Source organism: Balaenoptera ricei, chromosome 13 (genome assembly GCF_028023285.1).
Source record: "Balaenoptera ricei isolate mBalRic1 chromosome 13, mBalRic1.hap2, whole genome shotgun sequence".
Taxonomy (NCBI): domain Eukaryota; kingdom Metazoa; phylum Chordata; class Mammalia; order Artiodactyla; family Balaenopteridae; genus Balaenoptera; species Balaenoptera ricei.
The window spans coordinates 84,332,445-84,345,719 of record NC_082651.1 but is presented as its reverse complement, the minus strand read 5'-3'; the positions used below and the strand labels follow the sequence as shown (position 1 = coordinate 84,345,719).

The following is a 13,275-nucleotide window of genomic DNA, read 5'->3' as shown; positions in this document are numbered from 1 at the left end:
ATGAGACGGTCTTTCCCATTGGCCAATAAGCTCGTGCTTTGCCGCACGGACCTCTGGGAGTTGTATTCCCCGTGAAACGCCACGGAAGGTAAGCCTGCTACAATTTCTCCCTTGAAAGGTGTAGCGCCTTCCCCCACTTCTCATCGGTTCTCTTAGTCTAAGAAGGAGTCCGGGAGCCCTAGAGTCAGCACGGCTTCTTAACCTTTTTAGGGGTGCGGGGGTTGTGGGGGGAAGGAGTCGAGGACCTCTAAAATAAGATAAAATCTCCTCAGAAAAATGTTATTTTCCGTACACAAAATACTGAAGCCGTTCCAGGGACCTGTGCTAATTACAAACCGTTATTCTACACTTACCCCAAAAGTGCCTGACCATGGCCACAGTTCAAGAAGCTAGTGCGTCACTAGGCTTAAGACCGGCTATACCCCTGGGAGACTCTGGGCCACGCCTTGGGGCCGCCCATGGGGAATTTCAGATACTGACCCTCACAGTACAGTTGAGCATCATGTTTCTTGAACACACAGCCAGCCCTCCTTCAGCGATGCTGATAACCTGAAGTTTCTGCCCCGACCATCTGGGAGAGAGGGAGAAGAACACCTCTAGGGCCCACTCTACTTTGCTCAGGCTTTTCTCCCCCTGCCTATCTTCCAGCACCATAGCTGGAAGAATCATAGCTTCATATCAATTTTTGCAACAATGCATGAAGAATGAGAAAAAGAGAGAGACAGTCCCATTCATTTTTCAAACAAATGTTACCTTCTCCAAAAAATACCTTTCCAGATTCTTGTGTTTCCTTTGGGTGGAGGTGAAGGGTCTGGTAGAACTCATTCATTCATTCATTTATCCCACAACTTAAATCATTCCACGCCGTAACTGTTTGTGTCCCTGCCCATCACAGATTCAGTTCCTCGAGGACAGCAATTCTGTCTTAATTCAGCCGGTATCCCCAGGGCACAGTTCTCTGCCTTGAAAGGTGGGAGTCCACCTGTGCGTAGCTCAGAACTACGCAGGAGGGAGAACAGTGGTTTGGGGGAGCGGGGGAGAGTCAGTAATTACTCGCTTCTCCTCCACCCCCCGCCTCCACCCCTCAGCTTGCCCCTGCAGATTCGGACAGCCTAGCTGGGGTGGGTACCTCTCTGGTGCTTCCATGACGCTCTGAACGCTATGGCAGTGAACGCAGTTAATGAAAGTGTTGGTTTAGTTGCCGGCCTTCTCCCCCAAGTCTGTGAGACCGAGTTGACCGGCCCCCCTCACCCCAGCTTAACACAGAGTAGGTGCTAGATAAATATGTGTTGAACGGATGGATGGATGAATGGATGGATAGATGGGTGGGTGGATGCACGAGTGTCTGCATGCCTCCCGCAATAGCCTGGTCAAGCTCCCGAGCAGCCGCGCCAGGGTCCCTTCCCCCGAGCCCCGCCCCGGTCGACCCCACCTTTCCGCGCCGCTCCGCCCCGCCGCCCCCTTCCCGGTGGCCCCTCCCCGCGCAGGTCCCGACTCCAGCCGCACCTCCTCCGACTCTGCAGTGGCGGCGGGGTGGCGAGCCGGAGCGCCAGCGGGCCAGGGCCGGAGCCGAGCCGGGGTCGGGGAAACAGCGGGGACCCTCGGAGGCGGGGCCAGTGGGACCGCGATGGGCGTGGAGATCGAGACCATCTCCCCGGGAGACGGTACCGGGTGGCGGAGCAGGGGGAGGAGGAGGGGTCTCGGGGCGGAGCCCGGCGGGCGGGGGTCCGATTCCGAGGTGGCGCGGAGGGTGCTGAACAGGGAGAGCTGGCCTAGGATGGGGGAGGCGGGAGAAGACCCTAGATGGGACTGTTGGATGTCTAGCACACATCCTTCGCCATCCCCTTACGCGCCTGCTCACCTAGAGGAACGAAGGCGGCGGCTGGGAGGCTGGGGTCTGCGGCCCGCCACCGCCCCGGGGGCCTCGGGCTGCCCCTGCCCGCGGCTGGAACCGCTCGGTTATCCGCTACTCCTGATTTCCTAGGGCCGTGTTTTAGCTCCGCTTTCCCTGCCCTGCTGGGTGAGCTCTGGAAACAGGGGAAAGGAAATGCTTTGGGGTCTCTTCTGCTCGGGGCAGCCCCCTTCTAACGCGCCCGCCTCCCGGCCTCTGGTTGGGCGGCGCCCTGCGATCTGGGCGTTGAGACGCTGTAGGGACCGAGCCAGTCTGGGAATGGAGGAGCGCTTCTTCCACTGCCTCTGCATCTTGCTTTATCCTCCCTGCCCCACTCAGCCTCTCCGGCCATCCTGTACATTCCCGTGGCTTTCATTATGGGCTGCAAACCGATGGTCTTCAAACTTAAGCCTCCAGCTCAGGCCTCCAATCTGAGTTCCAGGTGGCCCATTTATCCAGCTGCTGCTCAGCCTCTATCTGGACATCCCAAGGATCCCTCAAAGTCAGCAAGTCCAAAACAGAACTCATGCTCCTGGTCTTCCCCACTCCCTAGCACTGCTCTGTGTTCCCTTGTTTCCTGCCTCAGGATTGGCACCAGTCACTTTCCCAAGCCAGACATTACAGGCATCACCCTTCTGTAATTGAGTTTGGATGTGCCAGGAGTAGCTATTTCTTTATTTCTTAAACCAACCTTAATTCAGACTGGAGCCCAAATTTCTGCAGGATTTGACAGGCAAACTGCATGTCAGACATTATTGACACTCCCCCACCCCCAGGAAACTGGAGGGACTCTTGCTTCCTGGCCACCCTCCTTATTGAAAAGCAGTGGTCCCTAGAAGTCCCAGCCACAACCTTGGATCACCCATGGGCTACAGGCTTCTTTTTCCATGCTGGGAACCATGGTGCTGCATCCCAGGAAGCATCTCCCTGAGGCCTTTTTACCCCCGGGGCACTGCCATAGAGTTCTGCCAGTGGCCTCCAGGCCTCTTCTCCTTTCCCTGGTTCAAAGAAGCCTGTAGAGTTTTCTCTCCTTATCCTCCCTCCCTGGCTAGACAAGGGGCATTTTCTCTTGAAGGGGGATCAGATTTTTAGGGAAAGCCTGGAGGAACTTTGGCCTTCTGCTTTTAGCTCATTCTAAACCCCTGAGTCAAGAAAGCACAAAAGGGCCAGCTACCATGCTATAACCCAGAGGGGCAATGTATCAATTAATATTTCAACGACTACGCTGCAGTGCTGGGGATGCCTGCCTTGGTGGAGCCCACTCCAAATCCTGCCAAGTTCTCCTGCTGAATATCTCTAAGGCTCCATCTCCTCAGCCCCTGCCCTAGTTCAGGCCACCATCATGTCTCACCTGGATTTCTGCACAGTCTCTAAACTGGTCTCCCCACCTCCATTCTCACCTCCTGGCCTTTCATCTGGCCTCCCACCTTACCCTCACCATTTTCCCCACCACAGCCTGAGCACTCTTTTTTTTTTTTTTTTTAATTAATTTATTTATTTATTTTGGCTGTGCTGGGTCTTCATTTCTGTGCGAGGGCTTTCTCTAGTTGCGGCGAGTGGGGGCCTCTCTTCATCGCGGTGCGCGGGCCTCTCACTATCGCGGCCTCTCTTGTTGCAGAGCACAGGCTCCAGACGCGCAGGCTCAGTAATTGTGGCGCACGGGCCTAGCTGCTCCGCGGCACGCGGGATCTTCCCAGACCAGGGCTCGAACCCGTGTCCCCTGCATTGGCAGGCAGACTCTCAACCACTGCGCCACCAGGGAAGCCCTGAGCACTCTTTAAAATGCATATTTGACCATGCCCCTCCCTGGGCATAAAACGTTTTAATTAATCTTCCTTTTTCTCCAGGCAGACAGTGATACAGCCTCCTGTTACCTTCCACGCTAGAGCCTCATCTCTTACTACCAGTACCTACCCCCACCACCAACTTTTCCTCCGGCTTTATCGAGCTGTCTGCCTGTTGTTAAACACACCAGTCATTCTGCAAATATTTATTGAGCATATACTGTGTGCTAGACCCTAGGATTACAGCAGGGAACCAGACGGGCTCCCACTACTGCTCGATTTGAAGCCTTTGAACATGTGGTTCACTCTTCCCAAATTATCTCCCTTACTTCCTTGGTAAACTACTCATCTTTTAAGACCCAGTTTAACCATTATCTCCTCTCTGATACTTTCCCTGCTGCTCAGTTAGTTGCTCCCTCCCAAGGGCCCCCATCTAAAATGTTGGCTCAGCTCTTAGCCCTCACAAGGCTTTAAATCCCACTCAAATTTATACCTCCAGTGCAGACTCTCCATCTGTCTACTTGTAGTACAAATTCACATGTCTAAGAGGCATCTTAAGATTGCCACCTGCACAAATCTGTTCCTCATCAGTCTTCCCCATCTCAGGAATCAGCTCCTCCATCCTTCTAGTCGCCCAAACCTAAAACCTAAGCATCGTGGTTGTTTTCTCCTTCTCTCTCATCCTGGACCCCATCTCCACGCCATTAGCATGCCCTGTCAGCTCCAATTCCAAAGTATATTTCCAATCTATTTTACTCTCTTCTCTGCTGCCAACCACTTTAATTCAAGCCATCATTGATTTTCTGTCTGAATTATTGCAACAGGCGCCTAACTGTCCATCCTACACACAGCAGCCAGAATGATCTTATAAAATCTTAATTCAGATTATGTCATTCTCTTGCTTAAAACCTCCAATGCCTTCCTGTTGCACTTAGAATTAAATCCAGCTCTGCAAGGCCCTGTATGATCTGGCTCTTTCCCACTTGTCTCCACCTCCTTCCCTTCTTTCCAGTCATCTAGGCTCCTTACTGTCTTGTAAATGCACTGATCCTTTTCTGCCTCACGGTTTGTGTGCTTGCTGCTCCCTCTTCCTGCAGTGCTTTTCCCAGCGTATTGCTCATCCTTCAAGTCTCAGCTGAAATGTTATCTTCCCTGAAAGGCTGTCCTGGACCACCCATTCTAAAATGGCCTGTCCCACTGTATCTCTCTGTAATTTATCATTGTGTTTATTTTCTTTAGAGAACTTACCACAATCTATATTGTCTTGTTTATCTGAGTATTGTTTGTCTCCCTCCAGTAGAATGTAAACTCCAAAAGAGTAGGGATCTTGTCTGTATAATTCACTGGTGTATCCCGAGATCAGGCCCAGGCCTTGCACACAGCAGGTATTCTGTAAATATTTGTGAATGATTGTGTTTATTCATCCTTGTGCACAGTCATCACCCTGCATTATAATCTATTATTTGTGTGTCTGTTTCCCTAACCTCATCGTGAGTTCATAGATTTCTCTGTGTCTCTGGAATCTAGTCCAGGCCTGGCAGAGAGTAGGCTGTCAGAAATGTTCGTGGAATGGACGAAGGAAAGTAAAAAGAGCAATCAAAGAAAGGAAAAGGACCAGGAGAGAGTGGAGTTGTGGAACCCAAGGAAATAAAGTTCAAATCAAGGCCGGAGAAGTAAAGTGACTAATCTGGCTCGTACAAAGCACAGAGCCAGAACTGGAACCATGGGCATCTCCATGGTATGGAGGGGAATGTGGGCCAGAGCTGTTGGTCACAATCACACCTGAAATGTCCCAGGCGACTTTCTCCAATGCGCTGTTCATTCATCTATCCTCATGTCTCCTTGCAGGAAGGACATTCCCCAAGAAGGGCCAGACGTGTGTGGTGCACTACACAGGTAGGCTTCACTCCCTGAGCCCTCATCCAGACCTGCCCCTCCCCAGGCAGGTCTCTCCTCTGATACTCCTCTCCAGAGGTATCAGCTCCCCCAGACCAGGCCCAGAGCCCAAGGCAGCCAAGTCTCCCTCTGACCAGCTATCCCCAACTCCTCCCAGCCAGCCTTGAGGGAATGAGAAAGGGGGCTTGCAAGGTTAACCCCTGCCCTCTTATACCACCTCCATTCCCCTTCTGTCTGTTGCAGGCAGGGTGGAGCCCTGGCCCTCCTGGTGCTGTCCGATACTTGGAAATTCCTCTTACAGCTCTGAGAGCCCTGACCCTCCCTGCAGACTCCCTTTTCATCTTACAGTGTTATTAGAGCAGAGGAGGTCAGCTTCCTGAGAATTCCCTTTCTTTTTTCAGAAACAGACTATTCAATTCAGCCTGTTATTGATCACCTACTGTGTGTGAGATGCTGTGCTGAGCAGTAGGGGCACAAAAATGAAACCAGAGGATCCCTACCTTCATTGGGCTGGGGGGGTGTGGGAGGGCAGGAAGTCAACTGGAGGCTCTGACGCAGTGCGAGGCGCGGGTGGCAGTGGCTGTGTCAGGGTGCTGTGCGGCCAGAGCAGGCCCCGCCTCTGCTGAGCCCTCTTGGATGATCTGCCCTGGAAGGCCAGGTGGGCTGAGATCCTGAGGACCGCTGGCGGGAAGATTACAAGCAGATGTATGTTCCGGGGGTTGAGTGCTCTGCCTTGTGACCTGCTTCCCAACGTGGCAAACTTGGTGACGGCCACTTAGCAGACAGCAAGGCCAGTTTAATTCCTAGGACATAGTCAGACGGGGCCAATTTTAGCAGTTCTCTGGGCCAGTGTGAAGTGCCAGGTTGATTCTAGGCAGACAGTGTGGGTATTTCTCAACAGCTGTGTTGCCGGTCGCTGATGTCAGTGGGCTGGAGCTGTGTTTTATCTCCTGGTGATGTGGCCTAATTACCATGAGTCTTCTGGGGCCTCTGACCTGTGTAATTGATTTATCTGTCTACATGTTGCAGACAGACCAGTCCTCGTCAAGTTACTCAAACCACAACATCCTTTTGCAAAGACCTTTCACAATACATACAGACAGGAGGCAATGTGCATTAAACACTGACATCACCCATGAGTGGCTCTGCTCTGGGGAGGGACTGTCTCATCAAACCCAGCAGGAGGCTGTATGGGACTTTTTGGTAAACTTTTTTATTATATATAAATACAGTAGAGAATATAACTCTAAGATGTACAGCTCGATGAAATTTTTCTAAAGTGATCACACTTATGTAACCACCCCCCAGATCAACAGACATTTCCAGCACCCCCAGGACTCCCCCTCTTGCCTCTTCCCAGTCATTACACCTCCCTAAAGGTAAACAGCATTCTAACTTTTTGTCCCTGTGGATTGATTTCACCTGTTTTTGAACTTCATATAAATGGAATTGTAGAGTATGTCCTCTTTTGTGTTTGGCTTATTTCACTCATTATGTCACTTTTTTCACTTTTTATATCTGTGAGATTTATCCAGAGTAGTTTGCTCTTTTTTATTCCTGTACAAGTCATTGTATGAATATATTGCAATTTATTGTTTCTACAGTAGATGAACATTTAGATTGTTGTTAGTTTTTAGCTATTATGAGTTGTGATGCTTTTTGGTGCACACGTGTAGACATTCTGATCGGCTATATATATGCAGAAGCGGAATTGCCGGGGCACAGGGTTATACCTATGCTCAGATGTAGCAGATCCTGCCAAACAGCTTTCCAAAGTAGTTGTGCCAGTTTCCACTGATACCAGCAATGTCTGAGCATTCCAGTTCTACATCCTCATCAACACTTGGTGTTGTCAGGTTTTTGTTTTGTTTTTGGCCTGCCCTGGCGGTTTTGACATGCACAGCCCTGATGATTAATGAAGCTGAGTACCTTTTCATGTGCTTCCTGACCATTTGGATATCCTTGTTAGTTCGCCCAAATTTTGTCCACTTAAAAAAAAAAATTTGGTGGTCTCTCTTTTTCTTATTGATTTGTAGGAGTTCATCTGTATCCTGGATATGAGTGCTTTGTTGGTTACACCTATTCCAGACATCTCCCATGCTATGGCTTGCCTTTTTACTCCTTTATTGGCATCTTTTGAACAGAATTCTTAATTTTAATGAAGTCCTACATATCAGTCTTTTCTTTTATAGTTAGTACAGTTCAGAAATCTTTGTCTATCCCTAGGTCATGAAGATGTTCTTCTATTTATTATTTTATAGAAGCTTTATTATTTTATCTTTCATATTTAGGTCTGTGATTCATCTGGAATTGATTTTTATGTGTGGGTGAAATAGGGGTTCACTTTGACGTTTCATTTTCCCCCATATGCATATACAGTCAATCCAGCAACATTAATAAAAAAAAATCATCCTTTATCCATTGCATTCAGTGGCACCTTTGTCAAATCAGGTCACCATGTATCTGTGGGTCTGTTTCTGGACTGCATGGTTTTGGATGAACCTGCAGCAGTAGATAACAGTATATGGTCTGAAGTGGATTAAGTCATATGAAACCTGAAGAAATTGGGGAGTGAGCAAATCAGTCTTTAAATGGAATGTGTGAATGTGTGTGTGCACATATCCATATGTGTATTGTACAAGTATGTGTCTGTGTGAATGTATTATATCTGTGTTTCTAAATATTTTCCTAGCATCTGGTCATCGGGGTTTTCTTCTGAGGGTCTATGCATATATGCATGTGAGCATGCATGCGCATCTCTGAATATCTTAGCAACCTGTGTGTATGCATGAGTTTGTATTTAATCTCCTATATTTGATACAGAAGTATCCATCTGTGTGCATCTCTGTGTAGCGATAGGGTTCTCTTCTTTGCCTGATTTAGTACCCAGGGCAAGAGCACAATTTATTCTGCCCAGAAAATAGGTAAATAAGAATGTCTCTTGTATACATTTATGTTGTAGAAATTAGGAAGTGGAATCACAGATGCTCAGACACTGAGCAGGCCCAGACCTTTCATGTTACACATGGCAAATCTGAGGCCATGAGAGAGGAAGTAATTTGCCTCACTTCACACAATGAGTTAGTGTCCGAGTGAAGTCAGAGTCCAGTCTCTGAACTTACAGGCTAGGCCTTTCTCTGGTCCCAAATTGCCTTCTGTTGTGGTCCAGGGGCCACAAGAAGTCATGGAATAGCATCATTTATAGAATGTCTGATCTTTGAACTAGAGACACCAGTAAGAACAGAAAATAGAAAAGCAGCTCTTGGGTCTTAGGCAGCTGGACTGAGACAACACATGTACATCAGGGATGACAAGGTATTTGCAGCTGGAGGCTGAGAGATGCTCCAAACTGCTAAGACAACACTCGGGGTGTTCTGGGTTCACATATCTCTTTTGTATGAGGTCTGGAGGCCACCACTGACTGGCTGGGTCACTTTTTAAAAAAAATTTTATTTACTTATTTATTTTTGGTTGTGTCGGGTCTTAGTTGCGGCACGCGGGATCTTTCATTGCGGCACACAGGCTTCTCTCTAGTTGTGGTACGCACAGGCTCTAGAGCACGCAGGCTCAGTAGTTGCAGCAGCTCATGGGCTCTCTAGTTGTGGCACGCAGGCTCCAGAGCACATGGGCTCTGTAGTTGCGGCACGCGGGCTCTCTTGTTGCGGTGCATGGGCTTAGTTGCCCCGCGGCATGTGGGATCTTAGTTCCCCAACGAGGGATCGAACCCGTGTCCCCTGCATTGGAAGGTGGATTCTTGACCATTGGACCACCAGGGAGGTCCCTGGCTGGGTCACTTTACAGTTACAGTTCACTGTACTAAAGGATGATATGACCTTTGGGTTTTGCATGTTGGGGGAACCTTGGGCAGACCAGGTGCGGACTCAGCCTGAGGATGAAATGCCTGGGAAAACAGACCTTCAGGTTGAGGCAGCTCCATGATAAAAGTTGCAATGTGCAGAAGTACTTGAGACCTGAATAGGGCAGGGAAGGGAAGGAAGGGGAGGGCAGAGAGAAGGTTATCAGGCAGACAGTACCTAGATCTTAAAGTGCCTGGATACAATGTAGGCATTTGGATTCTGCCTCTGGGGAGTTACTGAAGTATTTTAAGCAAGGGAGTAATAGGATCAGGTATGTGTTTAAAAAAAAAAAAATCATTCTGGGTACAGTATGGAGAATGGAATGGAGGAGTAAGAACAGAGCAAAAAGACCAGTTAGAGTTGGTTCCTGTACACAGGTGAGATATGATGGTGGCTTGATGAGGACACAGGGTGGTGGTAATAGAAATGGAGAAAAGAGCTGGACTCCAAAGATATGTAGGACTTAGTGATAGGCTGTATGTGGAAGCATCCAGGTTTCTTGCTTGGCCAACAGGACGGATGGGGAGGACTGAAAGACAGAAGGTTTGTACAGAATAGGAATTCCATTTTAGACATGTTGAACCTGAACTGGGAGTTAGCTCATGACCACAGTTCTTTTCCACCCTATCCTTGTTTTCACAGGAATGCTCCAAAATGGGAAGAAATTCGATTCATCCAGAGACAGAAACAAACCTTTCAAGTTCAGAATTGGCAAACAGGAAGTCATCAAGGGTTTCGAAGAGGGCGCAGCCCAGGTAGGATGAGGATCCTTGTTAAGGGGGATTTGAGGAGCTGGGGGTCTGGGCTCGGCACTCTGCCCTCCACCCTCACCCTATCACAGACCACTACTGCTTTGACTCCACTGTCAGGGCATGGCGATGCCACCTAGTTTCAATTCTGGCTTTGTGTCCCCACCCTTTTAGTTGCCAGCATGACTCCTTTCTGTCACTGGGGGCTCTCATCCCAAGCACATCTCCCCAGCTAGTTCTGAGCAAGCCTGTGAGCTACCAGCTGTTTGGGACTGAGGCAGCAGAAGAGTTGGGGTGGGGTAGGCCAAGGTGATTTTTTTTTTTAACTTAAAAAAAAAAACCCAATTTCAGACTTGCAAAAACATTGCAGGTAAAGTACAGTTCCCATATACTCTTTACCCAGCTTCCCCAAATGTTAATGTTTTACATAACCATAGTACAGTGATGAAAACCAGGACATTAACATTGATACAATACTATTAACCAATCTATTCAAATTTTTGAGTTGGTTATTCAAAATTTTTAAATTGATTATTAAAATTTCACCAGTTATCCCACTAATGCCAGACAAGTTCTTGAGGACTGCTGTGATGAGCCCTGGTTCAAACTCTTCTTCTTTGCTCTGTGAAGTCATGTGATGCTCCTTGCTGTGGCCTCTAATCTCTAAATCTCTCTAATGAACTGCTTCTATCACCTACTTGAGCATGTACATGTACATGTGCTCTTTATACACCTCTTTAGGCTTCTTTGGAAGAAGAAGGAAAAATTATGAACAAATAGAAGTGTTGGGCCATATGGTAATTGAATAAGCAGCAGTGTTTGTTGGATGAATGAATTTGAGACTACTTTGTAGAAGTTATTTTCCCGCAGTCAAGTCTCTGTTAGTCTGAGGCACAATCTGCATTTGTTACAACTCTTAGCATCACTTCAATGTGCCATGTATAAAACTCATCTCAGATCTTCAGAGTTACCATGAGGATGGTTTGGGAAAATGCCATAGTTATCTTACTTTTTTCTTTTAAATCAAGCTGGGTCCTCTTTCTCCTCTCCCCATCTGCCCCCATCCCTGCTAGATGAGCTTGGGGCAGAGGGCGAAGCTGACCTGCACCCCTGATGTGGCGTATGGAGCCACGGGCCACCCCGGTGTCATCCCTCCCAATGCCACCCTCATCTTTGACGTGGAGCTGCTCAACTTAGAGTGAAGGCAGGAAGGAACTGAAGGTGGCTGGAGATGGCTGCTGCTCCCCCTCCTAGCCTGCTCTGCCACTGGGACGGCTCCTCCTGCTTGGGGCTCTTGATCAGTGCGCTAACCTCACTGCCCCAACGCATTATCCATTCTCTCTGCCCAAGTTGCTCTGTATGTGTTCCGTCATTGTTCACGCGCATCTTTGCTTGAGGAAACTTCAGTTGCAGATTGAAATGTTTCAGGTTGTGCATTTTGCGTGATGCGTGTAGTAGCCATTCCTGATCACAGAACAGATTTCTTGTTCGCACAATCTACACTGCCTTACCTTTACTTAAGCCAGACACACAAGGTGCTCAGACATGAAATGTACATGGTGTACACAGAGGGACTTGAGCCAGTTGCCTTTGCTGTCACTTTCTCTCTCGGAAATTCTGCTGACTTAAACGATGTCCTTTTTGGAAATGATATGAAAAATAAAGGCTCTGTGCTTGACAAATTCCTGTCCATCCTTATTGAAGGTAGAAAGTGCTTTAAGGACCACATAAGTCAGTTGCCCTTGGGAAAAGAGTGGAAAGGAGAAGTAGCCAGGAGAGTGATAATAAATACAGTACAGGTTTCCCCCACTATCTGAAAGTAGAGAGTAGAGCATTCCTATGAAGCCTTTTGTAAGCTGAAATGGTATAAAGGGAAGAAGCAATTACCTGAGGGCACATCTTGCTTACAGATGCATGAAATAAATAGAGATAAAAGCACAGATGCTCACAGACACAGTTCAAAGCTATGACAGCTTGATGCCGAGATGCTGAGTATAGTTCTCGGGGAAGGAGCTTGGTGGTGTCACTTTCACCGCTCAGGGTTCATACTGCCTCTATAATCGCTCTGAACGCTATTTTTGCTTTTTTCCTTTTTTCATAAAAGCAAAAATCCTTTCTGGATCTCTTTCGTGCAGCAAAAACAGGTACTCCTGTAGGTCTTTCCTAAAAGTGAATTACCGTGAAGCGAACTTTTGAAAAGCAGGGGATACCTGTAGCTCCGACGTACCTATTGTACTTGCTGGGCCTTGTTCTATTTTTAATTTTTTCTAATTTTAAAATAAAATTACCACCAATCCTCTAAGCAGCCCCACAAGGTAGGTTATGACTTGCCACTCACCTCACAGGCTCAGAATTCCCCTCTGAGTAACTAAAGGAATACATTGTGCTCAAAACCCACAGTTTAGCAATCAAATGTGGGATGTGAACACTTTAGGTGATCAATCATGAAATCTACATTTGGACTTAGAATAAGAGGGATGAGCTCCCTTCTTGGAAAAGATGGAAAAGTACATTTTGTGCACCTAAAGAAATGAGGGTGTGTTAGGCCTCAGAGCCACACACTAACTCACATTAGGAAGTTACTTTTGAAAATAAATGTGTGCTTATTTTCATCTAGATTTGCTCTAACATTACAGTGGGGAATTACTTCTGAGAAGAATGTATGATTTTGAACTTGTTTCCACATATGCTTCTTATTTTCATCTACATTTACTGTAACTTACAGGACTTTCCAGTTAGGTTTTACAACCAGCCTGCTTATTGATATGCGTTAGTGTACGTCAGGGGAGCCTGTGGCAATGTAGCTAAGAGATTTTTCTTTTAGTTGGCATGGGTGAGAAAAGCTCTTGGCCATAGTCAGAGTTATTCGGTCAGCGATGTCTTGGAATTGTTTCAAGACTGAGGGAGGGGCAGGTAACAGGTACTGTTAGTTTCCTTCATAGACTCACTGATAACACGTCACACGATGATACATGTGATATGGGGACACAACATCTTGATTATTTTATGTGTCCCTTTTGTCTCCAAGAAGTCCTGGCTGTATTCCCCTGCTGAGGACTGAGGAGTTAATGAAGATGCAGTGCTTTAAGATGCAGGAA

The 13,275-nt window shown here is 47.7% G+C and overlaps 1 protein-coding gene across 4 annotated transcripts; it reads left to right on the top strand.

The window, feature by feature from the left end:
- Window positions 1-50: 50 nt before the first annotated feature.
- Window positions 51-11,859, top strand: FKBP1B (FKBP prolyl isomerase 1B). Of its 4 annotated transcripts, none has more exons than XM_059893526.1 (4): window positions 51-88; window positions 5,524-5,571; window positions 10,071-10,183; window positions 11,251-11,859. In XM_059893526.1, exons 3-4 carry the CDS (start codon window positions 10,073-10,075, stop codon window positions 11,377-11,379), a joined length of 240 nt encoding a protein of 79 aa, XP_059749509.1. In that variant the 5' UTR covers window positions 51-88; window positions 5,524-5,571; window positions 10,071-10,072; the 3' UTR covers window positions 11,380-11,859. The 4 variants fall into 4 exon arrangements, with proteins under 4 accessions (XP_059749509.1, XP_059749508.1, XP_059749507.1 ...); XM_059893525.1 differs by lacking the exon at window positions 51-88 and adding an exon at window positions 1,478-1,664 and having other exon boundaries at window positions 11,206-11,284; XM_059893524.1 differs by lacking the exon at window positions 51-88 and adding an exon at window positions 1,505-1,664.
- The last annotated feature ends 1,416 nt before the right edge of the window (window positions 11,860-13,275 follow it).

What these genes read in the sequence shown, in the direction of transcription:
- FKBP1B (XM_059893524.1), top strand. Translation starts at nt 1,628, where the DNA reads ATGGGCGTGGAGATCGAGACCATCTCCCCGGGAGACG. An exon ending in GACCATCTCCCCGGGAGACG is followed by an intron (nt 1,665 to 5,523) that starts GTACCGGGTGGC and finishes GTCTCCTTGCAG; the next exon opens with GAAGGACATTCCCCAAGAAG. An exon ending in GTGTGTGGTGCACTACACAG is followed by an intron (nt 5,572 to 10,070) that starts GTAGGCTTCACT and finishes TTGTTTTCACAG; the next exon opens with GAATGCTCCAAAATGGGAAG.